This window comes from Gobio gobio, assembly GCF_949357685.1.
Source record: "Gobio gobio genome assembly, chromosome: 7".
NCBI lineage: Eukaryota > Metazoa > Chordata > Actinopteri > Cypriniformes > Gobionidae > Gobio > Gobio gobio.
In genome coordinates this window covers 48,918,827-48,938,137 of record NC_137103.1, presented here as the reverse complement: position 1 = coordinate 48,938,137, position 19,311 = coordinate 48,918,827, and the positions used below count along the sequence as shown (strand labels likewise).

At 38.6% G+C, this 19,311-nt stretch overlaps 1 protein-coding gene across 1 annotated transcript; it reads left to right on the top strand.

The window, feature by feature from the left end:
• Positions 1 to 1,876: 1,876 nt before the first annotated feature.
• On the top strand, positions 1,877 to 18,617 carry LOC307128777 (lactase/phlorizin hydrolase-like; the record flags this gene model as incomplete). Its single annotated transcript, XM_079820720.1, has 16 exons — positions 1,877 to 2,468; positions 6,089 to 6,147; positions 6,323 to 6,406; positions 6,587 to 6,686; positions 6,790 to 6,874; positions 6,958 to 7,648; positions 7,732 to 8,377; positions 9,160 to 10,716; positions 13,753 to 14,021; positions 14,131 to 14,421; positions 14,517 to 14,715; positions 14,814 to 15,016; positions 15,101 to 15,207; positions 15,305 to 15,436; positions 17,822 to 18,045; positions 18,142 to 18,617. The coding sequence occupies 16 exons, from the start codon at positions 1,877 to 1,879 to the stop codon at positions 18,615 to 18,617; spliced, it is 5,715 nt and encodes a 1,904-aa protein (XP_079676846.1).
• Between the last annotated feature and the right edge of the window lie 694 nt (positions 18,618 to 19,311).

Genomic DNA, 19,311 nt, shown 5'->3' with positions numbered 1-19,311 from the left:
CATGGAAAACATATTATAGCTATTCATACGTTTTGAGATCTTTCACCCGATATCTTAAACTTTCTCAAATTTCTTTAAAATTTTCATTCAGTGTCAGCAATTTAATCAAGCATTTAAGCAAATTTAACTGCTTATTTACTGAAATCATTCAGCTGTTGTTATATGTTTAGCCTAAAGCACAATTTAAACCAATGTGTTTCATACATTATAACACAGATCGTTTTTTGCAACCGACATGCGCAGTTGAACCAGTGTGACGTATGGTCTAATACCTGTCTAATATTCATAATTTTTTGTTATTGTTGTTAAATTCTTTTTTGAATTGTGACTATTTGTTCTTATATCTGTTCAATAAAAAAAAAAAAAAAAAAAAAAACAACTCTTTAAGATCAAAAAAAAAAAAAAAGAATGATGACAGACTGATAAATCGGCCATGCTGGTTAGTCGACCAGAGGCCTGTTGCATGAAGCTAGCTGAACAAGTTTCATTGTAAGTTTATAGTTGATAAATCCAACCTGTTTTAGATCAAGTTCAACGGTCTCTCAAAGCTTGGTATAAACGTTCTCTGTCGACTCCGGTTTAATCCCGAGTTTGCGATTAACTCTGAAGCGCATGCACCTGAAAGTGTGTCGCTTGCGGCAAACAGCCAATCACAGTGTCCGTTTGATTCACTTCTCGCAAGAGAGGCGGCGCAATTTGAAGATTGAGAAATCGTTTTGAAAATTATCACGAAATTAAATGCGTTTACAAAGCAGGAATAAACACTGCTGCTGTGGCGGTAGTTTGAGAATATCTGACTATATCAATGCATGATGTGAATCAAATAAATATGCCTAATAATTATAGGTTCACAAAGAGCTCAAATGAATACACGTTGTTTAAAAGAATTATGAATGCATGTATTATATTTATATTAATATTTGGCTAGTTGTCAATTAATATAATAACTATATGACTTTGTATGAATTAAAAGTAATTATAATTCATATAGCCTAATATAAATATAATACATAATTAGCACCAAAAGATGAGCAGTTTTGTCTCTAAAGTTTTTTTCACTATAAACTGCTTTCATTTGGAACGAGAGATACAGGGGGTGTGGCTTTATTGCATCTTTACTTGCAGCTGATTGGTCCAGTTTGTGTTTGCGATCTTTAACCCAGAAGAAATCCTGCCCCAGAGCAGGTTAGCCGTGTTGTGTAAGTTACTATGGTGATGAACACTGCTAAAAACCAATCCACCTTCTTGAGCCAGAAAAACCAGAGTTTTCTCAAACTAATCTCGAACTTACCTGAGTAGCAACTAAAACCAGCTTTGTGCAACAGGCCACAGTATTATTTGGTTAGTTTAATGTTATTGCCATTGCCTGTTCACCGGAAACTCTGCCGTGTTGCGTCCCATTAATCCGTCCACTAGCCAACTGTGAACATCTGTTTGTCACTCTAGTACAATGTACTTGAATATCGCTTTTTGCCAGTAAAGGATTCTGTTCTTGCCCACACTGAATCTATTGCTATCTTCTGTGATTTCTCTTATGTTTTTGATTGTCATAACTTGTGGATGTCACAATTACTTCACAAGAAGCTTGTTGCACAGCAAATTTTGCGTAAACGGAACGGAGGAATATCTTCCTGGAAGATTAATGTAGCAGACGTTGACGTGAGTTTGTGTAACCCCATGATTTCTTCAGAGATAACTTTACAGTATAACACACTTATCTTAGTCCAGAGTCTATATGATAACTCAATGACTGTCATAAACTGTACTAATAGTTTGATTATTAAACTGCATGATTGTAACACTGATATGTATGCCTCACTATTCGATTAGCAGAGGTGGATATAAAGAACTCTTCTCCACTTGCAACACAGTCACGATGAAGGTCCTAGAAGGATTTCTTTCCCTAGGTTTGTTGGCTGTTTTTTGGAGCTACTGCAATGCAGAGCAACAGGACTTTGTGTTACTTGCAGGCCCTCTGACCACCAGACAAACTTCTTCTTTGGGACCTTCAGATGAAGACGATGTGTTTAACTGCAGAGGTCCTCTGCCAGAGCAATCCAGAGACTACTTTCTGTACCTTCAGAGCAGAGGGGTGACCCACTTTAAAGTCCCCCTTTCCTGGTCACACATCCTTCCCATAGGTGACCCCAACCAGCCACATGAGGACACTGTGACATGCTACAAGACGCTTGTGCAGCAGCTGACTGAATCGGGAATCAAACCTCTGCTGGTTCTCCACCATTCCGCTGTACCAGAACTCTTCAGAGCCAGTTATGGAGGCTGGGAGAATCCATTACTGGTGCAGATGTTTGAGCAGTATGCGGGATTTGTGTTCAATGCATTTAGGGATCTTGTGGACACATTTGTCACGTTCAGTCACCTGCATGAGCTACATAATGAAGTGCAACTTCAAAATGCTCTCCAGTCCCATGCAAACGTTTACAATGTCTATCATCAAACGTCCAAAGGTAAGACTCGAGTTTAGTCATTTGTTTAATATGTATGGACACAATACAACAGGGTTAGTTGTCTCAGTAACTCAGTAGGTTTTGAGTTCAAAGTTTACACATCTTTTATGAAAGCTTGAGAAGTTTCTTAGGTCCCCAATCAGGGGTGCGTTTCCCAAAAGCAACGTTTGCCAACTTTGGTCGCAAGTTCCGTTGTTATCAGCATAATTCAACGAGTCGTGTTTCCCGAAACCATAGTTCCAACGAGCATTCGCAAACAGCATTTGTGTGATTGGATTAATCACAGCTCTTGATCTGTGGTTAGAAGCAGAGTTTCTTGTTTGCATTACGTGGACTTAATACATCCTTATCTTGAGCAAAATAAGCAAGCTGACATTCAGTACAATCTATATCTTATTTAGAATACATACAAATGTCATTTACGTATTTTAGTTCGTCAAGAGATTTAAAGCACTGTTTTTAAAGAGTGTGCATGTGTGTACGTGCTCTAGTACATAAGGAAGAGCCAATGATTGAATGTGGAAATTAAGCAACATAACTGAGAAAAATTAGAATTAGTACTCAGATGCCATGTTCATAATTTATTGCAAAAAAAATCTAGCATTAATTCAACCTTAAACGGATTCCTTAAAAGCTTTTGTTACTCAGAGGTGGACAGTAACTAAGTACATTTACTTGAGAACTTAAAGGGATAGTTCACCCTCAAGTCATCCTAGGTGTATATGACATACTTCTTTTAGACTAATAAAATCAGAGTTATATTACAAAAGTCCAGGCTAATCCAAGCATTAGAATTTGATTAATAGTTTTTGAAGTCCATAAAAAGTGCATCTGTCCGTCAAATAACGTGCTCCACGCGGCTCTGTGTGTTAATAATGGCCTTCTGAAGCGAATCGATGCGTTTGTGTAAGAAAAATATCCATATTTAAAACTTTATCAAGTAAACTTTCGGTCGACCGCCTTCCCTGTTCAATTTATGGAAAAATTGTTGAAAGTTCCCCTGCCGATTGAAAGACTAACGCGACCAGGTCCGCTCGTCATGACGTCACGTACGCATCTTGAGTTTCATTTTCAACATTCAACACTTTTCCATGGAAGGCGGTCGGTCGAAAGTTTACTTGTTAAAGTTTTAAATATGAATATTTTTCTTACACAAACGCGTTGATTCGCTTCAGAAGGCCTTTATTAACACCCAGAGCCGTGTGGAGCACGTTATTTGATGGACAGATGCACTTTTTATGGACTTCAAAAACAGAGCAACTATTAATCCAATTCTAATGCTTGGATTAGCCTGGACTTTTGTAATATAACTCCGATTTTATTCGTCTTAAAGAAGAATGTCATATACACCTAGGATGACTTGAGGGTGAGTAAATTATGGGCTAATTTTCCTTTTTGGGTGAACTATCCCTTTAAGTACACTTTTTGAGTATCTGTACTTTACTTGAGTATTATTTTTTCTGGAAACTTATGACTTTAACTTCCCTACATTTGAAAGACAAATATCATACTTTTTAATCCACTACATATCTATCAAGGTCCTCAAAGTCGAAAGTCGTTTCTGTAGCAGCTTTGAAAGTCAGTGGATGATTTTTTTCTTCTTTAAAAGTTTTTTTGTTGTTGTTTTTACAGACAGCCTATCAGTAATCACTCTTGTAGGGTCATGTGAAGTTTCCCAACATTTTTTGAACACTGATCAGTTTATAGCAAAATGGAAGAAGACGGTTCCCCGGCACAGTGTGTGCGTCCATAGCCATACTTAGAAAGTGTGTTTCGGTTTTCTCTAAAGATTAGTTTAGTTGACATACACTTGACACATGTCTCATAAAATGTTAAAAAAATGTAAATGTCTGGGAGAATGAGAAAAGTAAACCGTTGGGAGAATATCGGATGTGTATCAGTGTATAGGGTCCATGCATTCAGCCTTAAAGTGACAGCAGCTTTGTAACGAGCGTTGTAACTTTTATTCAAGTATTGAAATGAGTTTAAGGTAGTTATATGCTAGCATGTTGGACGGAGCATCACTGCCTGGCTTTGTGCATTTATACAACAATGCAACAATAATAGAATAATGAATTGACATAAAAAAGGAAATTTACTTTTGATACTTAAGTACTTTTAAAAACAAAAACTTCTGTACTTTTACTTAAGTAAAAAATCAGTTTTTAGAACTTTCACTTGTAACGGAGTAATATTTGACCTGTAGTACTTTTACTTTTACTCAAGTAATAGAGTTGTGTACTTTGTCCACCACCACCTGTGTGACATCATTAACCAATGTGGTTGAACGACAAATTTGCGACAATACGGTTTCGGGAAACAGTCGTCAGTAGCTAGTTGATTTCTTCAACGATGTATCGTACTATGGTAGTTAAGAAGTCAATTACGTTGTTGTACGGGAAACGCACCCCAGGTTGTAAAATGTTAAATTTAGTTTTATTCAAATTATTACTTATGATTTCTGTTAAAGGGTTAGTTCACCCAAAAATGAAAATTCTGTCATTAATTACTTACCCTCATGTCGTTCGACACCCGTAAGACCTCCGTTCATCTTCGGAACACAAATGAAGATATTTTAGTTGAAATCTGATGGCTCTGAAAGGCCTCCATTGGCACAATGCACGGTTCACTCTCTAGACCCTTAAAAGGTACTAAAGACGCGTTACAAAGTCCATCTCACTACAGTGGTTCTACAATAACTTTATGAATCGGCGAGAATAGTTTTTGTGCGCAAAAAAACCCGAAATAATGACTTATATAGTGATGACGATTTCAAAACAAGGCATCAAGCTTCGAAGCGTTATGAATCAGTGAGTCGAATCAGCAGTTTGGATCGCCAAATTTCAGCAGTTTGGCGGTTTGACACGCGATCCGAATCATGATTCGACTCACTGATTCATAACGCTTCGAAGCTTCATGATGCCTTGTTTTGAAATCGTCATCACTATATAAGTCGTTATTTAGGGTTTTTTTGCGCACAAAAACTATTCTCGCCGATTCATAAAGTTATTGTAGAACCACTGTAGTGAGATGGACTTTGTAATGACGTCTTTAGTATCTTTTAAGGGTCTTGAGAGTGTAGAGTACCATTGTGCCAATGGAGGCCTTTCAGAGCCATCAGCTTTCAACTAAAATATCTTCATTTCTGTTCCGAAGATGAACGGAGGTCTTACAGGTGTCGAACGACATGAGGGTAAGTAATTAATGACAGAATTTTCATTTTTGGGTGAACTAACAAGTTGGTACATACAAAAATAGCATGTGCATAGCATGCATAAATAGCATGTGCGAAATTGTTTCATAGTTCAAATGTATCTGAAAAAAAAAAAGCACTAAATAGCTCATTTTATGGTCCATTGTGACAACATACCCCACAGCATGTGCATGGTCAACGGAAATGTGTTGGAAATGTTCAAAAGCTTTTTGTAGGCAAGACTCTACATTGTTGCAACAGAAATTTACTTTCAAAATATTTATATATTTTATAAAACTTTATATTATTATAATTAAATTTATTGGAATAAAAGTGTGACAACTAGCATCTTTCGTTATTACATAGTTCTTTATAATAGGGCAACGATGGTCACTCATAGTGAATTTTTTTCCTTTTATTTTTTTAGCACTTCATTTGTCTCTTGGGATCAGAGCCAATGATGTTAACTTGATTTCTCAAATCATGGTAAAAGTTCAAGGCAGATTATCATATATATATATATATATATATATATATATATATATATATATATATATATATATATATATATATATATATATATATATATATATATATATATATATATAAAGTTTATATCATTTAATGTATCACATATACTTATCTCTTATCTCGCCTTCAGGCATATGTGGATTTTCTGACTGTACACATGCAGTGCAACTGCAAATTGCATAGACCTCTAACTGAGGAATTGAGGACGTTACAGGCAAGTGATTTATAAGGCTCTTGAAGGATTATATAATCATCTTCATAATAGATCAGCCCGGTAAATAGTCATCAGATTTCATAAGACTTCATAACTGAACTGTTTTTTTTATATATTTAAAGATAACTTAAATTGCCTGACGTGAGGTCATCAAAATGACACTTGACACTCTTGTTTCAGATTGTCGGTGGTCAAAAGTCCATCCTTATATATCAGTTAACAGCCAAGGACTGTGATGGATATGAAAATCATTTCCAGCCACTTACTACAATTCTCGGAGGTAAATGTTATCATATTTCTTTAAATTGTGTGTCCAAAGTCCAAGACACTGTTTATGATATTAAAATACCACATGCTAACCTAGTATTATGTATAAATGTCAGTTTTACAGAACAAAGATCTTCACATTATGGGCTGTGACATCACACACCTCTTTGAGAAGCTAGATCAAGAAGAAACACTCAAAAGGTAAAGTTAAGACCAAAAAGGTACATATATGCAGTACATAATGACTATTTTTAAGTGAACATAATAAGCATGCCCTCATTCAGTTTGCAGAAGGAAAATACAAAGACTGTTGTCCATCAGAAATCATCTTCTACATTCTCATACCAGAAAGTCTGGGAGAAATTCAGAAGTCAAACCGAAGCTGAGCGCGATCAGTTCCTGAGTGGCTTGTTCCAGGTTGATTTTGAATGGTCCGTCTCCAGTGAGAGTTTCAAAGTGGAGGGTGGATGGGCTGAACACGGGAAGGGTGAGACCATATGGGACCGTTTTAGCCATGAGGGTCACGTCTTTGAAAACCAGACAACTGATTTGGCCTGTGACAGTTATCACAAGGTGGACTATGATGTGTATCTGCTTAGGGGCATGATGGCACCTAATTATCAGTTCTCAATTTCCTGGGCTCGCATTTTCCCCACTGGACGCAGAGAAAGTTTGGTGGAAAAGGGGGCTGCTTATTATGACAAGATGATTGACACACTTCTACAATCGGGCATCGAGCCCACTGTTACCCTGCATCACTGGGACCTTCCCCAAGCTCTGCAGGACTCAGGCGGCTGGGATAACGACTCTATTGTGGAAGCTTTCAAAGAATTTTCCGACTTTTGCTTCTCTCGTTATGGAGACAGAGTCAAAACATGGATCTCCTTCGGCAGCCCCTGGGTAGTGAGCAACCTGGGATATGGAACAGGGGAACATCCCCCAAGTATGAAAGACCCAATAATGGCCTCTTACAAGGTGTGACTGTCAATCTCAGAAAGTACTATATATTTTATGGTTTTATAATGTGTATATTGGCAATTCTTTGCTTGCTTCCGCAGGTGACGCATAACATTCTGAAATCTCACGCTGAAGCCTGGCATATTTATAATGATAAATACAGGAAACTGCATGGTGGAAAAGTGGGCATTGCTCTTAACTCTGATTGGGCTGAGCCGAGGAATCCCTTAAGTGATCAGGATGTAGCAGCAGCTGAGCGTTATCTGAACTTCATGCTGGGCTGGTTTGCTCACCCCATATTTGTAGATGGAGACTATCCAGCCGTGCTAAAGGAACAAATTGAGAAAAAGAAAGAGTTCTGTGGTAAAGAGCTGGCAAGACTCCCTGTCTTCACTGAGGCTGAGAAACGAAGAATCCTAGGCACAGCTGATTTCTTCGGACTTAACCATCACACTTCGCGACTGATTAGTGAGAGCTTGAATAGCTGTGACGCTGGGCCAAATAATGTCGGGGACTTCCAGGCTCATATTGAACCCACATGGCCCTCCACAGCTTCTGACCAGATCCAGTCAGTTCCATGGGGGCTTCGGCGGTTATTGAACTACATCTTTTTAGAGTACACATCCATAACAAAGGTGCCCATCTATATCACAGGAAATGGAATGCCAACTGAGTACAATGATGATTTGCTCAATGACACTCGGCGTGTTGACTATCTCAAAGCTTACATTAATGAAGCAATGAAAGGTAAATATTTAAGCGTGGGAGAGAGAGGTCAGTGTTTAAAATGAAGACCATGTCAGTCTTAGTCTGTGTGAAATCAGAGTTTTGGTGGCCTAAAACCAATGTCTTTTAAGGTATTTCTGTACATTTGAGGTATTCACTATTTAGTATTCATTATTTTCAGGCCAAAAATGCCTTATTTGGGAAGCCATGTATAGGGTACGATTAAGTCTCTCAAAAATGAGAAATATATTGTACCATATACTTTCGATCATAATAGGGATTTACTCATTTGAACTTTTAAGCTTAGAGCATTTACTTGGTTTTTTTATTGATATAATTATGGCCACAATGCCTCCAAATCTCGAAATGTTTAACTTTTTTTATTTTATTGGCCACTTCTGAAAATATTTGTACCCTGAGAAACTTTGAGCTGTGTAGACTTGAAGGAATCATGTTTGTCTGTGTATGCATCAATTTCTATGAAATATACTAAACATGGCTTCCCAAATAAGAACGTATTGGTCTGGAAATAATTAATTCTTCAGGGGTCTGAACATTTATGAAAATGTTAGAATCTGCAATAATTTTGCAGACCGTGGTTAAAGGTCACCAACAACAAAGCAGCAAGCTATGAACAAAATCAGGGGATTTGTTCATAGCCTTATCGGATTAGACACAGACTGACCTTAAAACAATCTTCTACCAATGTAACAAAGCCTTTGCCAAACCTTAACATCCGTCTGTATGCAGTATTGCAAGATCACTATCTAAAGTCCACTAACTACTTATTTTTGTCTAAACAGCTGTGCGTTTGGATGATGTTGTCGTCCAGAGGTTTACAGTCCAGTCTCTTATGGATGGTTTTGAGGGTCCTCAAGGCTACAGTCAACGATTTGGATTGCACTATGTGAACTTTGAAGATCCTGACAGGCCAAGAACTCCCAAAGCATCAGCATATTACTATTCAAAGGTGATTGAGAGTAATGGATTCCCTGAGACTGCAGCAAGCCCTAAGATGCAAATTTATGGAAATAAAATTGAGAGCACAAGACTCCCTAGTCTGCCACCATCTGAAGTTCCTTCAAAATCCAAGGTAGTTTGGGAAAAGTTCTCCCCTCAGACCAAGTTTGAGAGACAGCTTTATCACTATGGAACATTTCCAAAGGGATTCCATTGGGGTGTCTCATCTTCAGCATATCAGGTTGAAGGTGGCTGGAATGCAGATGGAAAAGGACCAAGTGTTTGGGATACTTTCACTCAAAGACCTGGTAATATCCCAAACAGTGACAATGGCGATGTTGCATCTGACAGCTACAATAAAATAGATGAGGATCTACACATGTTGAGAGCCCTAAAAGTGAAGACTTATAGATTATCCTTGTCATGGTCTCGAATTTTTCCCAGTGGCTATAAATCTTCTCTTAACCAGAAGGGTGTGGACTACTACAACAGGCTCATAGACAGTCTTATAACAAACAATATCACACCCATGGTGACTCTCTATCATTGGGACCTGCCACAGGCTTTACAGAACATCAACGGTTGGGACAACCCCGAAATGATTAACATATTCAATGAATATTGTGACTTCTGTTATGCAACATTTGGAGACAGGGTGAAGTTTTGGATCACATTTAATGAACCCCAGACAATTGCATGGTCAGGATATGGACTAGGTCAGATTCCACCTAACGTGAAGCAACCAAGAGATGCTCCATACAGGGTTGCACACAACCTCCTAAAAGCTCATGCACAAGTGTATCACACTTATGATGAGAAATACAGGGCATCTCAAGGAGGTCTGGTATCCATTAGTTTGAATGCTGAATGGGCAGAACCCCTGGACGTCAACATCCCTCGAGAGGTGGTGGCAGCTGATCGAGCCCTTCAGTTCCAGCTAGGCTGGTTTGCACATCCCATCTTTAAAAATGGTGACTACCCTGATGCCATGAAGTGGCAGGTTGGCAACAAGAGTGAACTTCAAGGCTTGGCAGGATCCCGCTTGCCTTCTTTTACGGATGAAGACAAAGCCTTCATCCAAGGTACAGCTGATGTATTCTGTATTAACACATACACTACCAAAGTTGTGCGCCATGTGACCAGCAGGCTTAATATTGAGTCTTATCAGACTGACCAGGACGTCGAAAAGGACAATGCAGATGGCTCTGAAAATACCGCTGTTAATGAGCAGAAGGCTGTTGCTTGGGGACTCAGGAGACTTCTTAACTGGTTAAAGGAAGAGTATGGAGACCCTGAGATTTATATAACAGAAAATGGTGTGGCTACAAGCACTGCCATAACGGTTGATGACACGGATCGAATATTCTTCCTGAAGACCTATGTTGATGAGGCTCTTAAAGGTATGTTAAGAATGGTTCTGACAGTGACTACCAGTGTTGGGAATAACGGCGTTACAGATAAACGGCGTTACTAACGGAATTATTTTTTTCAGTAACGAGTAATCAAACGAATTACTGTTCCTCCCGTTACAACGCCGTTAGCGTTACTGAGGGGAAAAAATGCGGCGTTAGTCGCGTTACTATAATTGAGCTCACTGAAGCGCTTTTCATCCGAACAGGCTCTCTCAGTCGGACCTGCAACGTGTGTGTGTGTGTGTGTGTGTGTGTGTGTGTACGCGCGCACCAGCCATGCGTGTTGGGGGTGGGTGCGGTGGTGCACACAACTGATGATGATTGGTGGGTGGGAGACAAGGTTGAAGTTGATAGGTTGAGGTCACGCCTATTTTTTTCACGGTCTTTGGTTCAAACACACACACACACACACACACACACACCAATGACGCACACGCATACGCACATTCAGCGATGGCAGTCCAACGACTTCAAAGGTAGCTTTCGCAAACTGGAAGTATAAGCGCTACTTTTCCCTCGTTGAGGTGAAAGGTGAGAATATTTATGTAACATGCAACTTATGCCCAGGAAGAAAGAGTCTCTCCACGGCGGTGGCAAGTGATTCTGAAGCGCCTCACATCATCATATGCCACAAAATTATAATTTAAAATATAAAATAGTGGCTAAAAAACAGCCCTAAAAACCCAGGTGATAACGTGAGCTCCACTACCAAAGGAAAGTATAGTACTGATAATATTTACACAATATTTACACTATAGTAGGCCTACTGATAATATTTACAATAATATATTGAATTTGATAGGTGTCTCTTACATTGTCCCACAGCAACATTACAATAGTGTACATTAATGTACAATGTTTTATAATAATAATTTATTCTATTTAGTGTCCAATTCATTCATTTAACATATCTAATATTGGGGGCATCCAAGTTATTTGACATATTTGAAAAAAAAGTAACGCAGTAATTACTTTCCCTGGTAATTAGTTACTTTTATAATGATGTAACTCAGTTACTAACTCAGTTACTATTTGTCAGAAGTAACTAGTAACTATAACTAATTACTTTTTTAAAGTAACGTGCCCAACACTGGTGACTACACATGTATTTGTGCATGTAATCTGCTTACAAATGATTCATGATTCATTAATACATTTGCACAAAAAATGTATTCTAAACTATATATATATATACAGTCAAACCAAAATGTATTCAGTCACCTTCAACATTTCTCACATCACAGTTTATTCAGTTTAGAAAATGGTAATAAAATATGACATGAACTTAAACTGTGTCAGAACAAATTCATCTTGATAATGTTGGATTACAATCAACCAATCAGCTGTCAGCTTTTAAATTTAAGTACACAATTAGATAGACAGACCAAGCAATGCTTAATTTTGTTCAGTCTGTGGTGTAAAAGGTCGCATTAGCAATTAAAGAAAACACTTAAGCAAAACATTGTCAGGTCAAAGTGTCTGAATCATTTTGGTCCCAAATTTCTATACATGTTACTGGTAGTCCACTGTATGAAGAATTTGTGGGTATAAAATGTCACAGTTTACTTTATTTTGCTATCCTCGCTTACATAAATGAACTATAGTGTCCTGCACCCACTAGTAAAAAAGTATCAAAAATTATTATTATTAATGAATTATTATTTATTTATATTTTAACTATATTTTATCTTCTAAGAAATATTTGTTATTAGAAGTATAAATGGAATAACATCAAATAAAAACAATATATTGCAAAATGCAGACTGTATGCAGACTGAGAAAAACATGCTTTGTGCAAACATCATGCTTGTTCTAAAGTGAGGTCGTATGAAAAGCCCTTATTTAGGCATATTTTATGCAAATTACTATCTGTGTTAACACAATCCCTCATTTAGAATAATTCAGATTCAGCAACATATTAACGAACGAGAGTAAAAGCAAACTTATGTGTGTTTGCACCTGTTAATCCTGTAGAAAACTTGCATAAACATTTTCTGCGCTCGTAAATTGTACAAAATTATTAATGAATGAGGCTTAGGGCCCTGTCATACACCCAATGCACTGCGATGTTAGGCGCGGCGCAAGTGTTTTTTGCTAGTGTCAACCTGACGCAGTTATCATTTTTCACATCCAGCGCCACGTTGTTTAAATAGCAAATGCACTCGCGCCCATCTGTTCGCCCATGGGAATGCTGGTCAGAAAACCTAGTGTGTTCATGCGCATTGTTGGGCGTTGCTATTTTGTGGCAACTAAACGACTGCGCCATTGACCAACAAAAACCTGGTCTAAAGTCAATAGCGCAGTAGTAGCCATATCACCCTGTAGCCCAAGACTGGTTTCCCACTGAAGCTAAGCAGGGCTGAGCCTGATCAGTACCTGGATGGGAGACCAACTGGGAAACTAGGTAGCTGCTGGTAGAGGTGTTAGTGAGGCCAGCAGGGGGTGCTCACCCAGTGGTCTGTGTGGGTCCTAACGCCCCAGTATAGTGACGGGGACACTATACTGTCAATAAGCACCGTCCTTCGGATGAGACGTTTAACCGAGGTCCTGACTCTCTGTGGTCATTAAAAATCCCAGGATGTCCTTCGATAAAGAGTAGGGGTGTAACCCCGGCATCCTGGCCAAATTTGCATTTTTAAATATTAAAAATAAAAGGATTCCTCTCTTGAGAAGTGTTCAGTCTTTCCCCTCGCAAATTCCGCCATGTAAATAGTGACTCCTGCCATGGTGAAAGCGCAACTGGCTTTTAAAGGGAATGGGAGGGAAGTGAGACTCTGATTGGTTTATTGCACGTTACGCCCAAAACACACCCATGACTCATTAAGAGACTAGGTACAACCCTTTTGGACCACGTGCCTGGCGCACCAATGTTTTTTTCTGTCGTTAAATTAGCAAAAGTGGATTCGGACACGCCCTAAGTTCACCTACGCCATGCGGATCAGACCATGTGCTCAGATCATTAAAATAGGGACCTTCATTTTTGTAATAGTAATTTTGTTGCACATTTACGTATTCTCTTTTTAGCGCATAACCTGGATGGAGTACGTATTAGGGGTTACATTGCTAGCTCTCTGATGGACTCCTTTGAGTGGCTGAATGGCTACACTGTTGGCTATGGACTTCACCATGTGAACTTTAAACATCCAAATCGGCCGAGAACTCCAAAACGCTCTGCACACCTCTACTTCGATATAATGAGAAATAACGGCTTTCCAATGCCAGTTGAGGAAGAAATGTTATATGGACATTTCCCAGAGGGATTTATATGGAGCACAGCAACAGCTGCATATCAGGTACAATACATTTAAACAAATATATTTGTATTATTATTTGATCATATTTATAATAATGTATTTGCTTCAAATGAGGACATTTGTTTCGTGTTCTGTTCCAACACCACAGATAGAGGGCGCATGGAGAGCAGATGGAAAAGGTCTCAGCATTTGGGACACATTTACACACACAGCTTTAAAGATATCGCTGGATGAAAATGGTGACATTGCCTGTGACAGCTACAACAAGATCGATGAGGATATCAATAGTCTCAAAACACTGAGGGTCAACCACTACCGGTTTTCTATTTCATGGCCCAGAATTATGCCAGATGGAACAAACAGGAAAATTAATGAAGCCGGACTTAACTACTATCATAGACTAGTAGATGCTCTATTGGCAGCCAATATCAAGCCACAGGTAGACTATTTTGAAATAATTTGCATGCAAAAAATTGCACTGGTAACCTAAAACTTACTTATTTCTGACAGTCTTTTAATCATTTTGTCTGACAGGTGACTTTGTACCACTGGGATCTCCCACAAGCACTCCAGGATGTTGGTGGCTGGGAGAATGACACTATTGTCGATAGATTCAGAGACTATGCTGACGTTGTATATAACAGTCTGGGGGACAAAGTCAAATTCTGGATCACTATAAATGAACCCTACAATGTTGCAATGATCGGACATGGCTATGGAAGTGCGGCACCAGGTATTGTCCGCATTAAAAATGATACTTTTTGATTTATCTGATCAGTGTTAACAGTTAATAATGCAACATAAGCTTCTTGATGATCTATTTGTGTCCAGGTATAAGTTTCAGACCGGGGACTGCACCATATATCGTGGCACACAACCTCATCAAGGCTCATGCTGAGGCCTGGCATCTGTATAATGACAAGTATCGTGCAAAACATGGTGGCATTGTTGGCATCACTATAAACTCTGACTGGGCTGAACCAAGAAACCCATACAAACAGGAAGATGTGGATGCTGCCGTGCGCATAATTCAGGTACAGATTTGTAGTTCAACCACATGAATATGTCTGTAACCATGTGCGTAAATAAACAATGAGCCACCGCTCTTCTCGAAACAGTTCCAGATTGGTTGGTTCGCTCATCCTGTGTTCAATGGAGATTACAGTGATTTAATGAAAAACATCATTCGAGAGAGAAGTTTAGAGGCTGGCCGACCTCAGTCAAGGTAAGATGTTATATTGTTTGTGAGTAATTTAAAGATTTGCATTTCAAAAGAGTCTGTACTTATACATGCTTTTACATTTGCATTTCAAATCTAACAGGCTTCCAGAATTTACCCCTGCGGAAGTAGCAAGGATTAAGGGGACTCATGATTATTTCGGATTCAACCACTACACCACTGTCTTAGCCTATAACATGGACTACAAAGACCTCCAGCACTATGATGCAGACAGGTAGACTTTTAGTTTTAATCCACATAGTCAAACTGTTTCAAATGGAAGCTTGTTTCTGCCACAGAATAAAACCATTTAACAAATATAGCTGCAAGCAGCAATACCGGGGCCAAGCGCAACAGAAGCAAACAAGGAAGCTAGCAGCAGACCAACTGAAAAAATGAGTTGTATAGAGCCAATTTCATATTTTGTTTAATAGCGCCACCAAGAGGCACAATCCTACATTTGTTGTATGTGTCTTCGGAGTGAGCACATACATGTGTGTGTCAATTTTGGTGAAAATATCTTGTTTCGTTTTGGAGTTATAGACATTTATATGAAAAAACAAGTAAAAAATGACTGACACCTGACTTTGATTGGATTTTACTACCCCTTACTATCAATATTTTGACATTTGGGCATTATCTTAAAGCTATCGATCTATGTTTCCGAACTTCTGATGCTGTTTCGTCTCGATCGGACTAGCGGTTTTGAAGATAACCTTGAAAGAGAAACTTCTCAGGCTCCTTCAGGGCATCGTGCTGATGACCCATACAGAGTTTTGTGACAATCCGTTCATGCGTTCCTAAAATACAGCATTTTAGCACATAATTCAAAATGGCCGACAGCCAAAATGGTCGATATGCTACAATTGGATATCAGTCGACTCGGCATGCCGTCCTGAATCTAATGAGACCACTTTTAGGACAAACGCCCTATAAACAGAAGTTATAAGCAAAAATGCCGAAACGCTGCAGGTTGCCTCAGGTCATGCTTGTGATGACATGTACCAAGTTTGGTTTGAATACAATAAAGCGTTGCGGAGATATAGCCTTAAGTGTATTTTCGCAACCGCTACGTAAAATTTGTTAGCGCGATTATCAAAAACGATTTGACGAATCAACTTGAATTCCATAACTTTTTATCAGCATGGTCTGAAGATGATCTGGTTAAATTTTTGTGAAAATTGGAGAAACGGCCTAGGAGGAGTTTGCACCTTCGGTGCTTGGCCCCTAATAAAACAAAGATTTTCAACTTTTTAGCAATTGTGAGACAAAAAGTCGCAATTACCTTTTTTATTTTTTTATTCAGTGAAGCTTCCATAATTGTAGGCCCAATTTCTTTAAAACAATCAATATATATTTGTATGGCGCTTTTAAGAATACACATTGTTTCAAAGCAGCTTCACAGAAAATCATGATGTTAATTTTTATAATATCTTAATATATTCATGCCTTATAGTCACATTTAGAAATAAAATAGAGCTGGGTGATAATATAGTTTACATTTTGCAACGATACAAGCAATCACACAGTTGAGATTTCCTATATATATAGCAGTGATTCTAAACCAGTGGGCCTCAACAAATGTCCAAGGGAGCCTCAAGATGACTTAAAAGGATTTAAAATAAGATAAAACAAGCATAAAAATTAGCTAAAACAACTTTATTTGACAGGTGAAGTGAATAACACTGATTATCTCTTCATCACGGCACCTGTTAGTGGGTGGGATATATAAGGCAGAAAGTTTATTTTTTTTTTCAAAGTTGATGTGTTAGAAGCAGGAAAAATGGGCAAGCGTAAGGATTTGAGCGAGTTTGACAAGGGCCAAATTGTGATGGGTAGTCGACTGGGTCAGAGCATATCCAAAACTGCAGCTCTTGTGGGGTGTTCCCGGTCTGCAGTGGTCAGTATCTATCAAAAGTGGTCCAAGGAAGGAACTGTGGAGAACCGGGGACAGGGTCATGGGTGGCCAAGGCTCATTGATGCACGTGGAGAGCGAAGGCTTGCCCATGTGGTCTGATCAAACAGACGAGTTACTGTAGCTCAAGTTGCTCAAGAAGCAACTTGAAAAGCAAAAGCAAAAAGGGTTCAGGAATGGTTTGAGTAGCACAACAATGAGTTTGAGGTGTTGACTTGGCCTCCAAATTCCCCAGATCTCAATCCAATCGAGCATCTGTGGGATGTGTTGAACAAACAAGTCAGATCTATGGAGACCCCACCTCGCAACTTACAGGACTTGCTAACATCTTGGTGCCAGATACCACAGCACACCTTCAGGGGTCTAGTGGAGTCCATGCCTCGATGGGTCAGGGCTGTTTTGGCAACAAAAGCGGGACCAACACAATATTAGGTTATAATGTTATGCCTGATCGATGTACATCTTTCTAGTTATGTCAAGCTTTAAATTATTTGATCGGGTAGAAATTGTGAGCGGGGGGGTGGGGGTCCTTGAAGTCAAAAAGGTTGGGGTCCACTGCTATATAATCTATACCGCCTTACGTGAGAACAATGTATGTATGCAAATAAAGTTGGACATGTACATCCAAATTTATATAAAGAGTTGAGTAATAATATAGTCACATTTTTTGATGGAATACATTTTTTATTTTGCCATCTATTCCAGGGGTGCAGGAACTGTAACGGATCGTACATGGCTGGACTCTGGATCCTTCTGGTTGAAAGTAACTCCTGTGGGATTTCGGAAAATTCTGAATTTCATTAAGGAGGAATATGGAAACCCTACTGTTTACATTACAGAGAATGGCGTATCAGAACGAGGGCCAATGGATCTGAATGACGTCCACCGTATCCACTACTATGATAACTATATCAATCAGGCACTGAAAGGTAAAGATTTCCACAGGACAGCGATAAACAACACAGTTCTGTGATGCCTTTCCATGCATTTTTAATAGTATTGTTTGTTTTTATTTCATTCTTTAGCATATTTGCTGGATGGTGTGGACATCCGTGGCTATGCTGCCTGGACGCTAATGGACAATCTGGAATGGGCGACGGGTTATGATGATAAATTTGGCTTTTTCTATGTGAATCGGTCAGATCCCACTTTACCGCGCATTCCTAAGAAATCTGTCTGGAACTATGCAACAATAATCAACTGCAATGGCTTCATAAGCCCAGGAGAAAGTCCCCATGAATGTCAGGTCCATGAACCTGAAGATGAGGTACCAGGTACTATCCGTCCGACTACTCCTCCTGGTGGGAAACTGTCAGTCAGTTTCTTGGGTTTGGAAGTGTCAGGTCCGAATGCTGAACTGGCTCTTAATGTGCTCTTCAGTCTCACCATTATTGCAGCAGTCGCTGTTGTCCTCTTAGTTTTCGGACTTGTCAAGGCATCCAAGAAACATAAACGTCCAGTAGAGGAACACATTGGCCTTGAGAAAAAAGATAAATTCTGAACATGATATCTGCTATACCAATTATCTTAATATACAGTATATTTTTTGATTTAGCTAAATTTACATTTTACAATTTACATAAAAATGATATAATTCATAAACCTGAAGAAAACAAGACATTGCTCATTGCATAATAAAATGATACCTTCACTGTAGGCCTGAAACTTCCCATGAAAAAAAAAACAGTCAATGTTAGACATTGTCATTCATTTGACTGTAAATATGAAAAATAAATATCAGTGTCTGGATCTAACAGTGCTAAAATATCAGTTAACTTTATCTGCCTCAGTAGCAATGTACAAAGTATTTACTGCAAACTGGAAATGATATCCTACAGTGAATATATCACAATTGTCAATAGGTACCATCAGTGAATATATTATATGTACAAAGTACATACAAAACTTTGAAACATTATGATATAATGTTAGCGTCCTTACATGCTATTTTAATTGATCAATTGCATGAGTTAGCTTTTGTCATGTTGGTTACAAATTCAGTGTAATATTTCTTAATGTCTTTTTAAATGCCTTTATTGGATTGCGTTAAAAGGTTTAACTGTACATGCTGATTTTACAAAAGTCAAAGGAATAAACGAATTCAGTTGTATAAGTATCTTTTCTTTTTACCCAACCATGCATATCAGTGAAACAACACTGAGCCTTTACTGCTGTTATCAGAGGAAAATACTGAC